Raw genomic sequence first — 23,946 nt, forward strand, 5'->3', positions numbered from 1 at the left:
ACCCAGTGTGTACACCAGCTCCTTGGCAGCACCACGTATAAATCCTCCATAGAAATGCAACATTATAGTATTTTTATACATTATAATTCCATTCAGCACCCTAAGATTTAAAAAAAGGTATGAATTTTGTCCTTTGTCCAGATGTTCTACCGAAGCTTCTGCTGGCTTCCACCCTCTCCTGCCTTGAAATAAAAGAATAAATCATAACCATTTTACAAAACAAGATTTTCCTTATAACGCAAAGGTAATTATTGACTTCAAATGTAAAATATCACTGAAATACAAAGAATATCACTGAAATGATACATGCTGTTCTGTAGCCTTGGCAGCTAGTTCCTTTAACATCTGTTTCCCTAGTTTTCTCAGAACACCTGACATAAAAAAGGGTATAACGTATCAGGCACATAAATGTCATCCTATCCTAGAACAAATTTGAAAGGATTAATAAGCCAGTGAGTCAAAGTGCAAATCATATTACAAATCTTCGTGATAGCACACAGCTTCAATATTTTACTTTCCACAATATTATTATTAAAATGATTTTTAATCACTATTCCTTACTTCTTCTTTTATGTATTCATATTTTTTTGATGCAGCACCTGTTGATAGCCACAGTTTGTAGCGATGGAAACAAAGACAGAACAATTGAATACAATAAAAAATGAAATCTTTATTCTTTTGGCTCAACTGTAATGTGGTTTACTGGTCTTTATGGTATAGCATTTTCCTGCATGCAGTTCACCGACACACAAGTCAATATTTTTTTTTTTGTAAAAGGAGGACTCAACATCGAATTTTTGCTTGTGTAAGAAACACAAAATGTCCTGATGTGATCAGTTATACAAGTTTGCTATTTAACTCCTGTGGAAAAAAAGAAACATTGTGGATCCCATATTATATTTAGAACAGTTCTAGTGCAGCATGAATCAACAAGAATAGTCTATGTAAACAAACACTGGTAAAGATTTCATGAATAAAAAGACTACCTTTAAACTTCTGATGCAGGCAGTGCTAGAATTTTAAACAAATCTTCCCCACCACATTTCAATTACAAGTTATATCTATTTGGAAGCAAGTGCATTTTGGACTCAGTTTGAAACTTATTTCACATTAAAATATGTGCAAAAATACAGTACTAATAAAAAAGCAGAAACCTAAAGCTACCCCATCCTCTCCTTTGTTTCTTATTTCATGAAGTTCTTGAATTAAAAAGTGCTATGGATAGAAAGTAACAAAAGTGACAGTGACATCAACCTGAAGATAATTATAATTTCTTATTTTATGTACAAAACACTGAAAAAAAATAAAATGATATTTTTACAATATTTATATTTTCTTAGAAAATTCTATCCACGTATTTTCATCAGATTCAGCAGTTTGCAACAAATCCTGTACAGCTCAACTATACACCGTACAGTACTCACTTAAAATTTTAGAATGCAAAGCAAGAAGCTCTTGAGTAGCTGCAAACTATTGCTTGATGACATGAAAGAATGAAGTCTGATTGACCAATTTGTTTCACTTAACCACTGAGATATGGCTTCCCATATTCGACTTTTAACAGTGGAAGGAGTAAAATTACAGCAGCAAAGGCAAGATAAACATGCATCAGTGATAGCTTCCAAACTATCTATAATGGTACAGAATATTTCATCTTAGCTCTTGAAAGCTTGCAAACTACACTTATTGTGGTACATATTTGATGCAATAAATATTGTGCACGAGTCATTATTTGTTTGCTCAAACATGCACCACAGGATAAAATAACTATTTACATAGACGGTACTTTTTTAATCAATACATACAATGTCAACCTTGCTGAGAGCAGAAGATGGCTAAACGATACTGCAGGGTGAGGCAGAACAACTTCAAAATCCTTAAATTTTGTGGGGTTTGGTAAATTTGAATTCCCAGGTTTGGGAAAGATGTTTTTTTTACAGAAGAATACTTAAAAATGGACTTCAAGTCTCTCGCTAAATTTTCTATGCAGTTCATTCAACTAGACTTAAATGACATGAAAAAATAAAACATCTGTTCTATTCTTGTAGACTATGGGAATTTACAGGCACATTAAGATCTGTCTGGATGAGATACTGGATGGATACTGTTTTTAAGCACCTCAAAATATAGAGCCACCCTGAAACATGGAAGTAGTCAGACTCTGCTGCTTTGTGCGACGTCATGTTTTTCCATGCATGAACTACAAGTGCAGCATGCCTTCATGCAGATCACTTCTGTCTGTACATTATAGAGAATCCGAGAGCAGAACACCTGGTTCTCATACCCCCTTCCCCAACATAAAACCCATTTACAAAAATAGTCACATATAATAGTAAACAACCTGTGAATTAAAAAATGATAAGTTCACCAACACTGATTTTTGTAAAAATATGGCAGATGTGGCTGTTGAAATGCAAACAGTGGATACAATTTTTGTACTGAGTGTTTTATGTTAAACACAGAGATTCCCAGGTCTGCACCTTTTCTAAAACCAGTCCCTACAGTCTGATTGGCCATTTTATCTTCTCTTCAGCAGTGTCAGCTGGTAATAAAAACAACAACCTCCTGTCAAGATGTTACCCTGTTTTACAGAGTTGCAGTTTGATGACGAGGGGTCACTGTCTTGTTAGAGGCACTGACCTTTTATATATATATAATTATATATATATTTATATATGTAAAAACTGTCAGTTTGGCATGTACCTCCTAAAGGAGTCCTGTGGACACAAATACATATTTTCTCAGGCTGTAAACAGTTTATCACAAACAGAATTCTGTTACTTTTTACTTTCCCTGCTGTCTTTACCTTTATCTTCTTTTTCTGATTTGTCTTTTTCATATTTATCTTTGTCTGGCTTTGTTACACTATCATAGGATGGTGGGGAGGTTGTGGATGGGGTCATATCTGTTTTCTCTGGAGTTGAGTTCTCATTTAATTTATCCATGATCATATCTTCTTTCATGGGCAGATCATCCTCATCTTTACCTTTATCCTGATTAAATATACATGAAACTTTCTTGACTTTCTGCCTTAAAAGATGACGCCTGAAAGCACGTTGAATAACAACAGCAGATACCTCTTCCTGTTTCCGTTTTAATGTGGTAGTGATTGGTTCATAGGAGACTTTGGAAGGATTGGCTGCCATAAAACGATCTTCCATCTGTATTCTGAGGGCATCCATCTCCCCACTTTCCCCTAACACACGCTTTGTGAAAGCAAACAAAATGTCAAGGCAGTGAATTCTGTCACCGCTTACCATGGGCAGATCCATTGCAATCAGCTGGACCTTGTTTGGTTTTGCTATGAGAAGAGGAGGATCTAACGAAGCTGCAAAATCTGACAGTTTACTGAACTCTATGAATTGTGTTGCATCTGGATCAAACTTCTCCCAGACTTCATAGAACATTTCAAAGTCATCCTCACTCAAGGGCTCAGCACTTTCTTCAGTAGCAACACTGAAGTTCTCCAGAATCACAGCGATGTACATGTTCACCACCACCAGAAAGGATATGATGATGTAGCTGACAAAGAAGAAAATCCCAACCGAAGGGTTGCCACAGTCGCCTTTGACAGAGCTCCCTGGATGGTCTTTATGAGGGTCACAGTCTGGCTCCCCACTGTTAAGAATCGGGGCTAACAAGCCATCCCAGCCAGCAGATGTGGTAATTTGAAAAAGGCAGATCATGCTGTTGCCAAATGTTTCAAAGTTGAACATGTCATCAATTCCTACTTCCCTCTTAACGTAGGCGAAGTTGGACATGCCAAATATCGCATAGATAAACATGACCAAGAACAGCAGCAGGCCAATGTTGAACAAAGCAGGAAGAGACATCATCAGAGCGAAAAGCAGAGTGCGGATTCCCTTTGCGCCCTTAATGAGACGCAGGATGCGACCTATTCTGGCAAGTCGGATGACTCGGAACAAAGTAGGGGACACAAAATATTTCTCAATCATCTCAGCTAAGAACATTCCTGTTGAAAAACACGTTATATTAGTCAATGATAGTACTAAATTTCAGTTTCAGCTTTTTCATCAAAATGAATTGTTCTTACCTACAATGGAGAGAATGACAACAACAAAATCAAAAATATTCCAGCCGATGGTGAAGTAGTAATGGCGAAGTGAAATCAATTTCAAGACACATTCTCCAGTGAAAAGTACGATAAACACCAGGTTAATCCAATATAAAATGTTTTCCATGTCTTCACTCTGGTCATCTGTTTCTACCATCATTGTCACCATGTTAAGGCAGATAAGTATCATGATACTGATATCAAATGCTTGTTTTGTTACAAAATCAAAGACCATGCCTTGGAATTTGTTCTGGGAAAAAAAAAAAAAAGGGAAAAAAAAAAAGCAGATTAATTATGTTATGCATTGGGTAAAATTTCTTTTTTTTTCCCAATTGTTACAAATTAATTAAATCAAGCACGCTGGGGATTTCACATCTTCCAAAACGCTTTTCGTAGTATTAATTTTCCAGTTTGGACATGGAAACACAAACAGAAATGCAAGTACTGTGTCTATAAGCATTAACAAGGAGATTTTAAAATATTCACGTTGCATTTTCTTTTAAAGTTGCAAAGGTCAATTTTCTATCTCAAACAAGTTTACTGTAAGCATTTGTGACACAGTACTAGATGAACTCTTAATCTAACAAAAGTTAGAATAAAACCACAAGGTAGGGTATCGTGAAGAGGCTGACAGTTAATAGCATTTCATTTGTCTGAAATCTTAAGGAAAATTTTCAAGCCCAATTTTCAGTGCTCTTCATATCACCAAAACAACTTTTACAACATCTTGCATTTTTTATCTACAGAGACTTTACTGATGGCTGAATGGACTGCCCATCTGGTTCCACAGTCCAAAGTAGAACTGCAGAGCTGGAATCACTGCCTTATATTTGTTCTGAATTGCCAAGGGAGAGGTGGAGGAAAAACCATTACAAGAATTCTGCAGCAGGAATGAATGTGAGAGGTAAAAAGAATGTTTTTTTTCAGGTAATGATATTGTAACATGCTTCCAGACTTCTTTGCTGACTGGAAAGGCCTGTGCCCTAAAGCTTTCACATATTTCAACAAATAGATTGTCACAGTTAATTGTTCTCATCTTTTTCTTGGTTTTGAAAAAATGCCACATGTAATGTCATTGCCATCCGTAAAAAGGAAATCATAGAATCATAGTATCATGAATGAAGGGGAAAAAAAGGAAAGGTTAAGAGTGCTTCATGTTTAGGCTACAAAAGAGAAATATCTTGGATTGCAGATGAATAAGTCTTTTTTTGTATAACACTTTTTTTTTTTGTAAATTTATTTTAATTAAGTCTAAGTCAACCAAAACAGTTCTTAAATCAATGTTAAAAAAAAAAGGACATTTTTATTCTTACTGCTGGTCGTGGTATAGGCTTTTGTGGTTTCTTTGAGCCCAACTTTTTCATTGCATTGTAGTATTTCTTCTGCTCTTCTGTCATAAAAATATCTTGACCTCCAAAGTAAAGAAAAGAGACAAAAACTGGTTATAATCATGTATTTCTATTGAATACTTACAAGCACCAATACATGTTATTAATAATCACTCATTCACTTTCTCATCTGTGGGGAAATTAGAATAGATATTTAAATCCCTTTTATCTTGATTATATATACGAGTAACAAAAAAAATGCTTTATATATGTCACTTTCAATGTTTAGGATATTTTTTTTAAAGACTCTTGAACTTTAAATGTTTGTAGTAGACTTCTGTTTTTTATTTGGGTGGTGCAGAGAATAGGAAGCTTCAAGAAGGAGACGTGTGTATTCTTTGTTCTACTGAAGTTATGATGGAGATGCAAATAAAACATTCCAATCCTGTTCTCTTGTTTTTCCTTTTGAGTAAGTTTTGGCAAAATTTCACGACATCTATGACACCAAAGGAGAATGACAAACCATAAGTTCACTATACAAACATATCTCATAACCTTTGTTTCTAACTGCAAATGCAGGACTTGAAGCAGAAGACCTGGAACTATTATATGGATTGAGTAGGAAAAGAAGCCAATTTCTCTTCATCTCAACAAATTTCACTATATGATTCCAGCAGCATTTCCACCATTTCATTGTCTTGCCTGATAGTTAGTTAAGTTCTGTTGCTGAAACAGTGCTTCCCTTTGAGGCTAGATTGACAAAATATGAAGACAAAAGAGAGTACAAATATGTTTACTAAAATATTTATTATGATGATTCTGAAATTGAGGCTGCTGAGCTCTGAGATTTGACAACAATCTAGCCATAAGGTTTTACAGCTATATTTAACTATTTCAGTGGTTAGCCTTTTAATGATCTTATTCAAGATTTCAATCCAAAATCCACATATTTATACAGATGTTTCACTAAGTATGGAAGGACTTATGGTGTCACTTGTCTGCCAAACACTCATCAAGACAAACTACTGCTTTAATCAATTTGTTGTATCTTATATGCAAAGCAGGTTAATTTATCTTAAAATAAAGCATGAAAAGAAAATAAAATCATTGTTTGTCGGCCAAAAAGATGAATTTATAGTTTTCTGAGTAATGTTGAAATACTTATCTTCTTTTTCTGCTGGTTGAAATTGTCTATGATGACACCAATGAAAAGGTTCAAGGTAAAGAATGATCCAAATATTATAAAGATGACAAAGTAAAGATACATATACAGGTTATCTTCATACTTAGGCTGATCCAAAACCTGCAGAAAGGAATAGACACTAAGTCTTAGTTTAAACGTGGACACAGAACTGAACAGCTGCTATTTAAGAAGTAATATTCTTGACAAAGGACTTTGCTACTGAACTTGATACTTCATTTTCCAAAACTGTTACTCATTATATTAGTGTAGAATAAACACTGAAGACACAATTGTTTTAAACGAGGATTACCATCCATCAGAATCTATAGACAGCCAGAAACATCAACTTTTAAAGCTGTGAACATTTTAGGGTATCTTGTGGGAAGCCACCAACGTACAGGCACTATGTTGCCCTGGATCTTAGCTTTTGTTACATGAGCTGTCAGTTTAATACAATTTCTCTAGCTGTTTTATATCTCACTTTTGTCAGACTCTTCCTGCAGTCTACCCTAATTTTAACCTGAGTTTTAATTTAAAGGATACATTGGTTAGGTTACAGCACATATTCTTTGCAGAAATTGGCCTAGGTAGGCTAAAGAAAGGCATCCAAACTATGTTTAAAGTAAGCATATTTTCTTGGTATAGCTATGCACATTTATTATACTACAACAGGTCTCATGTTGTGAGTGTAGCTTACAAAAATCTTGAAGCTTTACCAGTACAGTGTATTCAGTTGTCTACTTAGAGTTAGAGCAGAGTTTGCACTAGGGAAGCAAGGGGAAGGCAAAACAATCTGAAAATGCACAACCAAGTTAAGAATAGGAACTGTGCCTTGAAGAAAAGTCAGGCTGCCTGCAGAATATAGTGAAAAACTCCACTTCAGAAAAGGATCAGTGGAACAAACCATCATCTCTAAGTTGTGTATCTATGCCTGTTTCCAAATATAAGTAATACCTCAGTGCACATAATGAGGAGGAAGAGGCATTTCATAGCAATAGTTCAGTCTGATGAAGAATTAAGGAATCTTGGTCCAACTGCACCATAGATAATTTGGACCTTTTAGGACTGCTCCTCTGCTTTCTTCATCTCTTGTATTTTTCCTATGGTTTCAATTTTCTCTAACTATAAAACTGTAATAACTCCTTGTTCTCCCATTTTTACTGTTGGACAATATTAAAATTATGTTCTTTAGTCATAGAGCTCATACTGTCAAAGCTGATGGAATTAAGGGAGTATACTTACATTACGAGAATCCACAGCTGCATACATGATATCCATCCATCCTTTAAATGTAGCCTACAAACAGAACACTGGTGTTTACCTCATTCTTTTCCCGGAAAAGGGCTTGTCAGAAACATTTAAGCTAAAGACAAAGTGTGTTTAGAGCTCATCCTAAACACCAGCTCAGTGTGATAATAATAGGCAATAAAACATTGTATGTTTAATTCATATAAGTGAATCACAAGCAAATTGTAGTATCTGACTATAAAGGAAACAATCTCTATTAAGTTAATAACTTCTATGTATTATGAGTAACACCTTATAAAAAATATTTTCTGTGTATGAGCAAAGTAGGTATACTTGATATAGATTCAATGCAACTTGGGTAAATTGAATTGTTTGTTTTTTATGATAGTCATTACAGCCTCTACACTTTGTATTATTTATGTGGTGTCACACACCCACCCACACTTAAGAGCTATCCCCAGCTCTTGCCTCTAATGACTGACTCTTTTCAACTAATGAGGTGATACTGCAGGGTTTTTGAGCAGGAGTTCAAATCTACTTAACTTTATAGCTCACAGAAATGAATAGCACTCTGCATCAGGAATATTTTTCCCGTGTACATGACAACAAATTTGTCATAATTAATTAACACTGATTAGAAACAATACATACATGAGGAGCTAGCTTATCATTTATGAGGAAGTACCTCCCTAAAATGCACTGCATTGTAGAAGTTAGCACAGATGATCCAAAATCTAAAAAACATACTAAGTCCTAACAATCAGAAAGATGAGAGAAATATCTTTAATCTGGAACATATGAACTCACAGGATTCATAGAATTGCTGGAAAAGTATCTTGGGAAGCATGTTTTCATACGGTAGTTTGAAGTTAGGATCTCATAAAATATATTAGGAATTTTAATTATATGTAAATTCGATTTTAGAGAAGCTTTGCAAACAGGGATAAAATCACTAACTTTTAATGTTATATCTCAGTTGTGAGAATTCTGAAAGCACCAGACTTTCACATATGCTCCTGTATATTCAACTCTTTTGAAACCAAGATCAACTTCCAACAAGTAGAAGCACAGCATACATACAGTTGCACAGAGAAGCAAGGCTGATATCAGATGAACCAAGATGATGTATATTTGAAGAAAGGTTCAAAAATACACTCCATATAAGTTAAAAATCTATCTCTGCTTAGTTTTCCACACAGTATATGCACACATCTATTTGTATATATTTTTGACACTCATACTCCCCAGTTTACTTAAGATTTTTCATAAAAATAATACCAAACAAAGAGGTAAGGAAAAATATTTCTATCTGAAAGGAAAAAATAGAAATAACTTCTTCTGTTAGAAGTAAACAACAGAGGAAAAAAATAGAAATAGAAATTCAGGAGTGATGACTTACCACTTGAAGCAGAGAAAGGTAACCAAGGCCTACATTATCAAAGTTAACTTTCACATTCTTCCATCTGGCAGTTTCATTGTTTTTAATGAGATCCTCACATTGGCTATAATTGTTGATTTGGCTGACATCAAATCTCTCATCAGTTGTAGTGTTAACGCAGTAGTAAAATTTTCCAGCAAATAGATTTACTCCCATGATACTGAAGATCAGCCAGAATATAAGGCAAACAAGAAGCACATTCATAATGGATGGAATTGCTCCTAAGAGGGCATTTACAACCACCTGGTGTACAAATAAAACCAGACACAGAGTAAGAACACAAACACTACTATGTTCATCAGACTTACTTAAAATGTAACACTCTGCTTTAATTCAGTATTAATCTGTATTATACTTTTTGAATTAAAACATGAAACGACTTCTGAAGAAAGATAAAATATAAACATAATTAGAAGGAAAACCATACAAATAGAAGCAAATGGAAGCTTTAAATGAGAAAAAAAGAAGGAAATATAAAATGAACTTTAAAAACAGAGAGCATTAATCAAGTATTTTAAAAATACATACTTAATATATGTCTACAAAACAGCATCTGTAATATTTCTAATGACTGATTGCATCAAGCACAAAAAATTCTTTTCTATTTCATTTTTATTGGATAAGCAGTCCAATATTATTGAGCACAGTTTTAATTGAAAGTAATTTTAAGACTTCTTTTTAATGAAACTGAGGGATGTGTCCATCTTCATTTGGATGGCTATATATAAAAGTAGAAAAGCAGCTACATTCAAACCAGGAAACCAGCAGACTATCTGAACACACAAATGCTGGTTGTAAAAGCAGCAGATAAGACTTGAAGGAGGAGACTTAATTTATTTAACACTGAAGTTGATGAGCTCCTAAATCAGGTAACTTCGATCTTAAGTCTGTAGCTAAGTAATAACTATGGAAGTCCTCTTCCAGCTTCTCCAAAAGAACTGAATCAGTTCCATAGAACCTAATACAGATTTTGTTTATAAAAAAGCAGGATATGAGGTATTACAAAGATGTGATTATAGATAACTCACTTAGCTTAGCACTTAACACTAGGCTATCTGTTTCTAATTGTAAAAAATGTTGACATTGTGTTTGAATTTGTTTCATGGGTTTCATAGAATCTGTTACTTGCAAAATCAGTCATCTAAGTAGATCAACTTCCATTCATATCTATTTTACATGATTGAAAATAAAACCTTTGAATGTTACAGTAGGTGATGATCTACCATCCTGTATATCATATATTAGACGTGGCCCGAAGAAAAGGAAAAATACCTCCTGTACTCTCAGAGCTCCGTTCCTGTCAAAATAATACCTCTTTGAGGTGATTGTCACTTTGGAAAATATAAATTTCATATGACATCGATTAAACTTGTGTTATGTTAAATTTAGAAGCTGGAACAAAGTTCAACATAAGTTATTCGCTGATTCCATTAAGGCACAGAACATTGAATGAACTCTCCTGTGCTTCTTGCACATCTGGATTATTATTTTTTTTTGCCACATATTTTAATCATGTACTGTAATAAATATTTATTTCTAGCACAGGGAAATGTTTTAAATGAAAATAATTTGTTAAACATAACAAATTATTCTTAGTAATATCTACCACAAACCAATAAAAGCAGAAACAATACAACATTTCATTACTCATCAGCAGAGCAGAGATTATTCCCTGATGAATAATAAATCTATTTTCACTGTTTCAGCAATGCTGCCTTATGATGACTTGTACCCACAGCTTTGTCAACAATATGCCCTTGCAGGGCTGTGAGGAGTAGTCTGACCTAAAGAAACTATTACTTTAAATAATAATGTTGAATTAATTTGAATTGGAAATCTATGAAGTCATAGATTTTAATGGGAAGTCTGACTGGAATAATAAATGGCTACATTTTTTTTTCCAATTCTGGAATATTTTCAAAAATCTGTTAGTTAAGAAAATATTATATTTATTTTATTAAATCTCAATTCTTCCACTTAAAAATATAACTAGAATATCTAACAGTATTATAGAATAAAATCATAGAATGGCTTTGGTTGGAAAGGACCTCAAAAGTCATCTAGTTCCAACCACTCTGCTGCAGGCAGGGTTGCCAATCACTAAATCAAGCACCAGATCAGGTTGTCCAGGGCCACATCCAACCTGGCCTTGAACTCCTTCAGGGATGGGACATCCACAGCTTATCTGTGCAGTCTGTTCTAGCATCTCACCATGTTTTGAATGAAAAATTTCCCCACTATCTAATTTAAATCTCTCCTCTTTTAATTTAAAATAGTTTCCTCTTGCCCTATTACTACCCATATAAAAAGAAGTTGAATTCCCTTCTGCCTGTGATTATTTTGAAAGCCAGTATCAAGTATCTGAGCCTTTACGCAAAGCTCCGCTCCCTTGGCCTGTTAGTAGGTGAGTTGCTTTAGCTCTCTGATCATCTTCACAACCCTTCTCTGCACCTGTTCCAGAAGCTCCACATCTTGTGCTCATGGGAATAATTTTAAATGCCAATGCAAATACATAGACCATACTACAGTGTTACATTTTCAGTTCAAAGAAATTAATATTTTATGAGGAGACATCTTGAATTCCCAGATATCAGATCTTAAAATTATCTTGTATTTAATTTTCCAACTTGAGCTACTGTAGTTTTAAAACATTAAAACCAAGGTTTTTAAAAATAATCCAAAATTCTTTATATCCATAAAAATATTATTCCACTGGTTAATTGCTTACATAACAAAAACATATGTCTCATTTTTAGTTTAAAGTTAGCTAACTTCATATAGTTCTTATTATTATACCCTTTCCTAAAGTCATAAATCTCCTTCTTACTGAGATGATTTACTAAGAGATAAAGTTAGCAGATTCAGATCAGATCAAGAGGTAAAAGTTTACACCAGCATGAAAGTAATGAGACTGAAAACTACCACCAAATCTTCATGACAAAATTTAATATTTTTTTCTTCTTTCTACATTAAATTTTTACCACACAAAGTTCTGTTTTCTATCTTTTTTCTAATCATTCTCATTAAACATCTAACCTGTTTTTACCAAGATATGACTGAGGTTTTACACAGGCCCTATATCTGACTTAAGCATCCCAAAGGTTAACATTTTTCTCAGCATAGTTCTGAAGGATTATTTTTTTAACTGAAAAGCAGCATATGTTTTAATCTAAACACAGAATAAAAAGAATTATGAAAACTTTACTTTCTCTGCAACTTTCAAAACAAATATTTTTTCTTCAGTTCAGAAGAGAAAATACAAGGGCTGTTCTGAAATTAACGCCTCTTAATTTATTATGTTGTCCCACAACATCAGAGGCAGATGTTGGTGGTACGGCAGTAGATGTTGAATTTTCCCACCAATATTCTATTACATGTGGTTGCCAGGTGACAGATGGCAGCAGTGGGGCAGTCTGACAAAATGATGACTGATGTGGAAGTGCTGACGAAGCAAAGGGATGTAAGTGTATTCTTTCATGAGGAAAACATGGCAGCCACTGACACTCATCAATGCTTCCTGAATGTTTATGGAGTCCAAACAGTGGATTTTAGACGAGCCACATTCCAGAAAGCCGTGCAGATTTTTACAAGTGTGGCATGCAGGCTCCTGTTCAATACTAGCAAAAATGCCTTGCCAATCATAATAACTACACTGAAAAACAGTGGCTCATAGCTGAGAATATGCTCTATCCAACAGAGCAATTGTGCTTTTTATATCTGTTTTCATGGAATTAAATAGGAGCTATTATTTTCAGAGCAACCTATGTACATGTAGCCACTTAGAACCCAGGCATCCTAACTTGTTAAAAAATGAAGTAGGAAAAAAATGTTATGCTGAGGAAACTATGAGAATACATATTCTGATGCAGCGCTCTCTCAAAACTGTAGTGTTGTGTAGACTGAATTTCAGAAACAAAAGAAAAATTAAATTTAGTTAATGAGCAGGATAAAAATCTACATTTACTAAGAATAAATCAACATACTTTTTAAAGCATGGCAAAAATTTTGTGTGAGAAGCATTTTTATGTAATTTTAACAGTCCTGTCCTGTAACTTATCACTCCAGAATTTTTAGGAACTGATGTGGCAGAGTACCAGGACAAATGCAGAGTAGGTAGACAGCCCACCAAGAAAGGATCTGAGAGATTCACAAATTTGTTGGAGGCAAATGCATGTTATTTTCTATTTGAATATCAAACCTATTTCCTTTTTTGTTGAAATCTTTCGATTTCCACACTTACACAGCATCACATTTTCTCCAGAAAAATCAAGAAACTGTAGTTGACTTATAAATTTACAAGTAGACTTTTAACCTGGGGATTCAAAGATCAGTGATCACAGTAGGTAGATCTCATAAAGATCCTTTGTAATTTCATCAATAAGTTTACAACTGGATTAGACCTATAGCTATGTGTCCCAGTTGTACATTCAGGGTCCATCTGTCTATGTCAGATATCTTGTGGTTGGAACTAGAAATGTCTTCTATCTCCAGTTGCTGACTACTGCCTATAAGAGAAACATTTCTAGAGTTCTGATGTCATAGCAGAATATGTAAGGTCTTTGTCCATTCTAATATACCGAAGAAGTGATCTGAACTGATCAATCTGACTTTGCACTAAAATAGACTGAGAGAGACCACCAGGGCAAATCAGGGTCTCAGCAGTGGTAACTGATACAGTGGTAACAGCTGTGGATAATAACTTCTCAAATATATGCAATTCTGGTAGCAATAATGTCTTCCCATGTTTTCAGGCTTCTTAGTGAACTGCAGATTATAATCAACATTTTAAAGTCAATACAGAAAGCAGTAAGCAATCAGTTCAAGCCAGAAATCATAAAACAAAACACCAGCCCTATCTTTGGCAGACCAGAAATGCTGTCTCAAGTGGAATGCAATAGTCATCTACTCTGAAGGAGAGAAGGTATTTTATCACTGCCAATTTTCTTACTAGCATTTGGATTCATAACAAAGCTTTTAATTTGTAACAGAGATTGCCAATTAACATTTACATAATAGTGCATTAAAAGGCTTTTGATGGACTATGGATGACATTCTATACTTGCAGAAAATACACGTATGCATATACATGTATGTATATGTGCACACATTTTTATGAGGAAGTACTGATTTTTTTAAACTGTTTCAGCTGTAAAGGGATTTAATCATATGGCATAAATTCAGTCACGTAATAAAATTCCATAGATCCATGCAGTTGATAAATCCTTGGGCCCTTCAGGAAAACATGAAATTTGCTGAAAAGCCAGCAAAATTAAATAAAAATTACAATGTGTGCAATAACACATGAATTCATATAAGCAGATGAAGTCTTTTGCTTATATGTTTGTGATAAATGTAAAATATATAAGATGATGGTGCAGCATTTTTGCATGGATTTGTCATTGATTATTCTGCATGCATTGCTTCTGTGTATGCATGCATTATTTCAAATTCTTTCATTTTTTTCTTACCCTCATCCCTTCAAACCGCGACAAGGCTCTTAGAGGTCTCAAAGCTCTTAGTGTCCTAAGGGATTTAATCGCACCAAGTTCTGAGTAGCCCAAGGCATTAGCTGTTAAGCTAACCAAAGAGACCTACACAAAAACAGAAAGGCAATAGTGCTCATACATCTTGTATATCCTCTGATACATATGGTGGGATGATATGTGCCCTGAACTTCCCAAGAAGATTCAAAGGTAGACCTCTTTCTCTAGGAATTCTTCTATAACACAGAAAGTTTTTAAGTCAGGCAAAGCAGAGTAAAAGTATATCCTAGGTACCTGCTGATGAAATCTTTGTAAAATGGTATACAAATGTCTTTGAAATTCACATAAACCAGCCAACATTTGGTGGTATTTAATGAAAAATGAAGTCACATGCAAAAAGAAAACTTGCAGAAGTTGGGTGAACTGGAATGCTCAATTTAGGACAGGACTTTTCATGTTATCTTCAGAACTTGAGAATGTAAAAGCTTTCAAAAACTACATTGAGACCTGGCTTTGGTCAAACATAAATTTCTAGTGTTCATAAAATCTTATTCAACAGCCATAGCTACCAGTGCTGTTCAGATTTAACAAGACTAATCAAGACTGATAACCAACTGTTAGACAATGGTAGGAGCTTCACTGTTATGCATATCCACACTTCATTATATTCCCTGTGTATCCTTTAACAACTTCATCAATTTTGGCTTGTATTACGCAGGTCTGGTCTGCAGGCAGATGAGTAAATAAAACAGAATAGCTGTAAAATAAATAATACAATTACCTTTCATCAATAATCCATAGAAATGTAATTATTGTGGACCATTTGGAAGGAATGGTCCCAGTAAAAAAAAAATAATAACACCTATTGCAATGCAATGCCTTTCTCTTTCAGCCTTCCTGTTCTCTCATTTCTGTCATTTCCACATTAACCTCTTTGCTTAGTTATTTCACTCTTCCAACTAAACATTTAAAAAAAATACTGAGGAAATCGTTAGGTTTTTTTCCATGCAAACAATTGCTATAGAAAAAGGTTGCCATGAAAATCTCAGAATGATATTCATAAAATTCACTGAAGTAACCAAGCCACAGATTATCAAATAAGAGTTGAATACTATTTGATAAATACAGTGAACATACAATGACAGTGTAAAGTACAAAGCCTCTGTAGGTTACTTCTGATCAATAATTTACATAATCTTATGATCGAGCTATTAAAAATTTCACAGGGGTTTGTTTACTCAACCACAGAATACTAATGAGGCACCCTGACATATTTTAGCATAGGATGTTTAGGGATGGTACGGATATAAAATTAGAACATTTGACAAGCTCTGTGTAGTAAACACTTCATTGCCTATCACACTGAAATACTAGAGAGGTATGTAGTGATTTCTACAGAATTCTATTGCTGATCAGAAAAAGTGAACACGAGATTCAAGACACACTCTTACCTTCCATTCTATGGGAATTACACATGCAGAACTGAGTGGTGCCCAATTATTAGCACAGACAGATGTAGTCAGGATATTGAGGATGGAAGGGAAACTGATGTCTGCTATGTGACTAAAGATCTGCAGTCTTCCATTTTTTGCTACCCAGTACTACGCATATGCTGTTTGGCACTTAAGACTTGGAATTACAATACTCCATCCACTAGGTCCTTCCGAAAATGTGATCTCCTTGATGGTGCAGCCTTTTGAAAATCAATTGAGTACTCACTTCAAGGGAGCTTAGCTGCAGTTCTCTAGGTGACTCTTTAAGGTTGCACATGTGATACAGCAAAAAACACAGGAGTACTAAGTAGCACTTAAGAGTTCCTAGCAGTATTTTTCTTTCATTACACTAAGTGACAGGATACACAGTAACGGAACAGAAAGTTAGAAAACTTTTAAAGTGCTTTGAAATACTCAAATTCCATATACAATTCAAACTTACGAGAATCAGCAACATACATTCCACACAGCAAAAAAACACCAAAAAAGGGACACTTTATCAGTAAAGGTCAATAACTTCATAAAACTACAAACTACTAGCAAAAAAAAAAAAAAAAATCTAGAGTAATAAGTGCGTCTGCAAAATTTTTCTTTTCCACAAAGAATTGAAAACCACATGACAACAGCAATTTTAAAACAGAGCTTCCTTTGGCTAGATCAGAAAGCTTATCTAAACACATGAGTTTATCTAACACATGAAAGTTTATCTAAACACTGATTTTTAGAGCTCATAGGACGTGATATGAAAAAGAATACATACATCAACAATCAGGAAGTCCAGCCAGCACCATGCGTTAGTGAAATAGGTTTGAAAGCCATAAGCCACCCATTTTAAAAGCATTTCCAGAATGAAGATGTAAGTAAAAACTTTGTCAGCATATTCCAGCATGGTCTTGATAGTTTTACGCTGTTCGATGTATATATCTTCAAATGCCTGTGGAAAAGATTTTTGAGGATATAATTAAACAAATTCCTAATTTGCAATGCAGGATATAGTAGACAAGGGAGTATTTGAGTTGAAAAGATTTACGTGATGATAAGTCACTTATACTTCCCACATAGCCTTTCTCTTTCACTTCATACCACAGTCTTTATAACACTGACTCCAAATGTAGTACTCATCTTTCTGCTGAGGTATACAATGATTCATGAAACTTACTGTAATACAGTTCTTCAAATCTCATTTTCATTTGTTTCCATGAATAGCAATGGCTTATTGGCATAAGGATTTCTTCTGCGATAGTTCCAACTTTGTATCAAAACTTTATATCAAAATTATCAACACTGTATTAGAAATTTAACAATGGCTCTGTGATATATAATTTTAAGAAACAAGTAATTGAACCCAAACTATACACACAAACCTGCAATGAAATTCTGAACAGAAATTAAAAAAAAAAAAAGATCTACATTGACAGTGAACCACTGCAACTTGAAATGCAAGTGTAGGAAGTGCACTGTATTTTATTTCTGCTACGAGGAACTCCTGTACTTATTCAGTGTACCTGATTTAACATCAGTTTGGCAAAAATCACTATCGTACCTTACATCTCAGTTTGCGATTCACATTGCACTTGGTATCTTCCTAGCTCAGCTATCAAATCACATTCTATTTCTAACTGAGAAAAGAAAAAAGAGTTGCTAGTATATAAAAAGAATACGGAAACGTGAGCACCAGACTGATGTAGCTGATTTCTTATTTCCATGAACACAAACTACATTTTGAACTCATCCAACAATTCCTTTCATAGCCCGAGATAAAACTTACATGTACACCATAATATATTGCAAATATTTATTCATCTATGTTGGCATTAAATTAAAGTTAACTGTAATTCCAAATGTTTGCTGCTTAAAACAGACACAGTTGTTCCACATTAAACTTACCAGAGCACCACTGCTGAGGAGAATCATGAAAACAATGAAGGTCTCAAACCAATTGTGTTCAACAATCTTATAGCAGGTTTTCCTAAGATTCCACCAGATTTTCCCTTTACCGTCTTCTACACTGACTTGACAGCACTTGAATCTCCGCACACAACCTAAGTGTGATAATAAATTGAGATGTCAGAATTCATTAGGAATTTCAAATGAACAAAAGTAGTTTGGCTCATCTCAGAAATACTGCAATAGATGGTTGTAAGTATCTTTATGAATATTTGAGGGCATAAGTTTCAATATTAGAAATGAAAACTGTGCAACTTTTATAATATCTATGAAGGAGACAAAGTACCACAACAGAACCTATGAAGGAGACACTCATACAAAAAGAAAATATAACTGTAATAAAAAATCAGGTTATTGATTTCAACTAAGAATAGAACCCAGCCCATAACATCAAAATTAGGTCTCATCGTGTGAGTATATTTTGCTTTTCCTACCTTCTGTGAAACAAGCCTCAGGCTCCAGAGATTCTTCAGGTTCTACTTCTGGCTGCTCTCCTTCTGGAGGTAGTCCAATATCAACTGTGCTGCCTTCTGATGAACTGGAGGCATTTAATTTCTGTGAATTAAACCCCACATATATCATTCATTATTCTTTCAAATTTTAATTATTTTGAATAGATGTTATCATTTGAAATGCATATCAAAATATTTTTCATGTATTCCGTGCTCTGAAATTAAAAGAATAATTTTTGATCTACAATATATAATGCCAAATTGCACTACTACAGGTGAGGTCACAAGATTAGAAATTGTATTATGTATTTCTCCTCAGGAAAATATTTTTATATCTTCATATAAGCAATTGCTGAAATAATTAAACTACTATTCTGAGCCACATAGAATTCTGAAAAAAATTTGTATAAGTTAGGAATGGGTGCATTCCACACTTTGAACTGCTTTATTATTCCAATCATGTGGCTGCATTTTAGATCACTCTTCATATAGCATGTGTTAATACAAATAACTTTTCCAAAGTCATGACCAAACCAACAGCAAGCTGTATAGATGTATTTTCATGTCTCGAGTAGATGTTATTCTATCAAGTCTGTATAATCTAAAAAGTTGATATATAAGCTTTTAATTATCATTGACATGAAAACACATATTATGAACTGTATAGGATAGTTTAAGTTTCTATTTCTAAAAGAGCATCACATTACTTTAAGAGCAGTAGCTGCTATTTTGCATTCTCAATTGCCAATGCATTTTCTGATTTTATTGTGCACTTTGAAACTACTTATTACTTTGTTACAGTACACATACATGTCCAATAACTGTAAGACAACAAAAAAATTTTGGAGGAATCATGTGAAAATAAATGCTTTAAAAACAATACTGTCATAACATAATACTACATAATACAATACAATTAATCATATTGACAATATAATCCAAATCTTCTCTTTCACACCATCACGTTATGTTGGCAACAGACAAATATGAGTACTATAATAAGTAAAAGTAGTTTGATCATGGCATTCTATGACTCTTCTAATGTTATCACTATGTGGAGTATAACATCAGTAAAATGGCTGCATTGATAAGTAGCTAATTTTATAAAGGGAATGATGTAAGCAGAGTTAGAACACATTCTGTGGGGAAATAATATCAGACAGAGGTAAGATCCATGGAAACATTAAAGATAAATCTTTGCTGACACTTAAGTTAGAGGCATTATTCCTTCAAGACATGTTCAAGAAGCTCTAACTTTAAAGTTTTTGTCAAGGAACTGTATACAATATTAGTACGTGAATACAGAAAGTAAAACTTCAAGGTAATTTTACACTGCCACCAAGATTCAGTATGTTCTTTAAACAACAAAAAAAATTGCTTCTCACTCCTGAATTTATCCAAAGACATTTGACGTGATTTTGACATAGGCTTAACTCTGATTTCTGTGTACCGTGGCACACTTACAGACCACATCTTAGAGGAAGAAGACAAAGCAAATGGAAACATTTATTATAAGGTGCATATGCATATTATTTCAGTGATATCCACACCCTTTTATGTTTCTTTGAAAATCTCAGTTTACATATTCATTTCTTAAGTCTGTGCAAAAGCATATAACATCTGTGAGTTTATTTCTAATATATACATGGGATGCACACTTTTTTGCAGAGTGGTATTTAAAAATCTCCCACTGCAATGTAATTCAAACCTGTAGTCAATGCATGGCAGTTTGGTCGCTATGGAATACTGCCTCTACAATGGTGAGGATGGAAAGTATGGGATAAATACTGTAATCCTCAGTTAAGGACCAGAGCATATAAAAATAAGTAGAAGTCAATCATCAGTTTGAGAAAAGGGCAAGAATACTGTAGACTCAAGGTACATTCCAAATAAATGTACATATGGTGTCAAAAGTAATGCTTATCAATACCATACAATAAATCACTTTTAAACCAAGAAGTGACTATCTGCTTGTCAACTTTTCTTAAAATATTGCTTGCATCATTCCGATCTGGACAGCATTTTTAGCAGAATGCTGTAGTAGTAGCAGAGCAAACAAAAATTATGATCTGGTTAGAATATGTTTGAAGGATCTACAGTCCATTCTTTTACAGAAAAAAAGGAAGGATTCAGTAACTCAGATATTATGCAGTGAGCTTAATCAGCACATGTTAATTTTAAGAAGTAATAATGAATTTCTATTACTGAAAATGCACAAGACTAACTGATAACTCAAAATGGAAGATTAGGAGGGATCAAAATGATCAGATAGAAAAGCTAGAAAATGATTCAGTAGAACAGTCAATTATCAGGTACATCAGAAAGCCATCTTTATTTATATGGGGCAGTATGTATGGTGAATTGTATCTTACAAGTCTCTTCTCATTGAAAATCTGGTGTGCTTCTTGTAAAGGGCTGCAATAATAATCACAGAAGTTAAGCTAAACAGAAAAAATCCTAAATAGAATTAGCAGCTGATATCTGATACACAGCAACAATAAAATGCCTTATCCCACTGAGAATTCTGTTAGTCTTCTGTTGATGTAACAGAGTACTTCTTTAGCATGCTGTTCTTGTATACCTGAATTTAACTACACACAGATCACTACATAAATAAGCATGTTACAACCATTATTCAATAAATCCAACAATACTTAATTATCATTTGGGGAGGAAAAAAAACCTTTTTTCAACATAAATAGTTATCTTTCTGTTCCTTTGTTCTTTTTAACATTAAATTTCTTGTAAGATATTCTATATAATATTTATAAAAAATTATATACATTATAAATTGCTCTAAAGGTTCTATGATATATATTACATCTTAAGATCTCACCAAGTCAATTGAGGTCAGCACGCCAGGAAGGCTTGTCAGTAATAACGATGTATTTACACAACCAATTTCTGTTCTAGCATAGAGCAACTTACCAAGGGATACTGCACTGATTTCTATGTATTTTAACAAAGACTCACCTGGGAACAGGTCATATTATTGTTGATTATGCCGTATCCACATGCTTTAACACATGAAAAGACTTTTTATATCACTGAACTGTTATTTCAGTGTCCACACAACACAAAATCAATTGTCCTCAGTTTCAGACCCTATTTTGAGTATTTAGTATATGCCCCAGATCTTCACCAGAACACATCTCAAAGTTACCTTTGCACCCAGTAAACTCTTTTCTTTGCTCAGCAGCATTACAGACTGGATTTTGGCAATGTTTATTGCCAAAATATGCATACAGCTTTTCAAAAGAATGAACCTGTAAGGACAAGATAATTATCAATACCAATCTTTACCTTTGATAATGCTAGCAAATCCCTTCTGAACCTTTTTTGATACCATACCTCTAGATTTCAAAAGTATTTAGTCATTCAGACTACAGGAGATTTATCAAGATCAACTATTAGTCACTCTTCAAGTACTATGATGCTAGATTACTTTAAAAAAAAAAAGGTTTTCTGAATAGTGTTATAAGGAAATTATTTTCAGAGGAATCTGCTTTTCAGAAACTCAGACAGTACTTAGTGTCTTCACAGAAGACAGTAACATGTGGTTCAAAAGCAGTGATATACTGATTATCATAGGCACACATATCTTTTACATCACGCTTACCAACAGCATTGCCAGTCATGCTTTCATCAGCAATACAGTACAGGATGAGAAAGTTTTTAGTTTAGCTTTCAAGATAGAAACTGAAAGTGGAAAGCAGCTTGCCTAACAGAGAAGCATTGCAAAAAGCAGCAGGCAAGTTTAGGTCAGGAAGTTTTTGAAATAAATTACTTTCTGAACCTTCTAAGCATCTCATAGAGTCATACAATTCTGCTTCACTTACAGCCAGACCACTTTGAGCTTCTAATATCTCTTTCTTTGCTTACAAGATGATTACCACAGAGAAGTTAAATAGCTCTTAGTTAAACATTTTTTATGAAACCTGAAATTTCATGATTGGCCAGGATGCCACTAACAGCTGTTAAGGTCAAAATTTAAGTGGCAGAAGGAGCAAAGAGCAGAATAGACAGAAGTAAGATGGCACTGAGGGAAACCACTATTTTCACTTTGCTTTAATTTCCGTTCCTCCCAAATACCTGTGAAAATGTTAAATAATGGGAAATACATATTTTTCTCTCAGTGCTATTCGTATGTCACTATAAAAATGAGATGATCTGTGATTCAGATAAAAATGTTATGTTCAAACTTACACAGTCTGTTTCCAGTACAGCTACATCACCTATAAAAATGACCAAGTGGTTAAATATCATTGTAGTTCCACTGGTATAGATGAGTAGAATCTGGATATTACTCTTTCTAATGCTTATACAGTGAGACATACTAACTCCACCAGTTCAAGAAAACCCAGAACATTGTAAATCAAGGATAAATGATTCTATGCTTATCTTGCAAATACTGCAAAAAAGCATGATCCTTCAATTACAGTTCTTTTTGTATTTTACTGATATTCACATTTACTTTAATCTACTCATTCATGAGCATTTGATAAATAAAGATATTTGCAAAGGTGCCTAGTGAAAGCAAAAGCATCATAAGTAGCAGTGCAAATATTTGCAAAAGCAGTCTTGTTGCAAGCCACTTTAAAAGGCTCTTTAATTCACACAAGTAGTGAAAGGATATTTCTGAAACAGAGCATGGGACAGCTTTCTATGAAGATTAATTAAGCTAACTGCAAGGTGAAACAATATCTCACAATTTAATATCATTCATTATGAAATATAATATGACCATGTGATGTGATCTCTTCATAAACAAACTGAAGACCATTTTTCAGAGTAGGAAAGAATTTTGAATAATGAATATTTGTAAATTAAAATAGGACTAATAATGTAAATTATTCATTATAAAAGAGAAGATAAAAAGCTTTTAATAAGTGTATTTTAACTCTACTTATTTAACAAACTGTAAGCAATCTCATAATGCACTATGGTGTTGTAAATATTACAGTCATGTTTAATATGTTAATATGTGAGATGCAAATCATACTGAAGCTGAAGACCAAACAGTGCAACTCATTTACTGGACTTCTGAACTGTATCCAGAATGTATGAATAAGCAGACAATTTTAAATGTCTGGGGAGGTAATTAGTCCGTAAGCATAAATTAAAGAGCTATGGAAAGACTGAATCGGGTCAGATTTTGTCATCAGTTTTCTCTTTGCACCTCTACACTTGTAAGTGTGGGTGTAAGTAAGAGCAGAACTGATCTCTGAATGTTTGACCAGCTAAACACCCATTTAGTGTAAGCTTTTTTAACCAAATGATGGTCACATGCTTTGACTGT

General features: G+C 34.0%; 1 protein-coding gene across 1 annotated transcript in view; it reads right to left on the minus strand.

The window, feature by feature from the left end:
* Positions 1–650: 650 nt before the first annotated feature.
* The window catches only part of LOC136057643 (sodium channel protein type 2 subunit alpha-like), a 71,440-nt gene continuing 48,144 nt past the window's right edge, over positions 651–23,946 (minus strand). The window contains exons 18-27 of the mRNA XM_065750436.1: positions 18,630–18,750; positions 18,136–18,290; positions 17,009–17,182; positions 14,741–14,863; positions 9,234–9,515; positions 7,829–7,882; positions 6,569–6,706; positions 5,389–5,493; positions 4,055–4,325; positions 651–3,973 (exon numbers count right to left, since the gene is read on the minus strand). Coding sequence (XP_065606508.1) covers positions 2,778–3,973; positions 4,055–4,325; positions 5,389–5,493; positions 6,569–6,706; positions 7,829–7,882; positions 9,234–9,515; positions 14,741–14,863; positions 17,009–17,182; positions 18,136–18,290; positions 18,630–18,750 — 2,619 coding nt within the window. The 3' untranslated portion in view covers positions 651–2,777. The remainder of the gene's footprint in view (positions 3,974–4,054; positions 4,326–5,388; positions 5,494–6,568; positions 6,707–7,828; positions 7,883–9,233; positions 9,516–14,740; positions 14,864–17,008; positions 17,183–18,135; positions 18,291–18,629; positions 18,751–23,946) is intronic.

Source organism: Cyrtonyx montezumae, unplaced genomic scaffold (genome assembly GCF_038088225.1).
Source record: "Cyrtonyx montezumae isolate F1298 unplaced genomic scaffold, pur_monq_1.0 scaffold_7, whole genome shotgun sequence".
NCBI classification, from domain to species: Eukaryota; Metazoa; Chordata; class Aves; order Galliformes; family Odontophoridae; genus Cyrtonyx; species Cyrtonyx montezumae.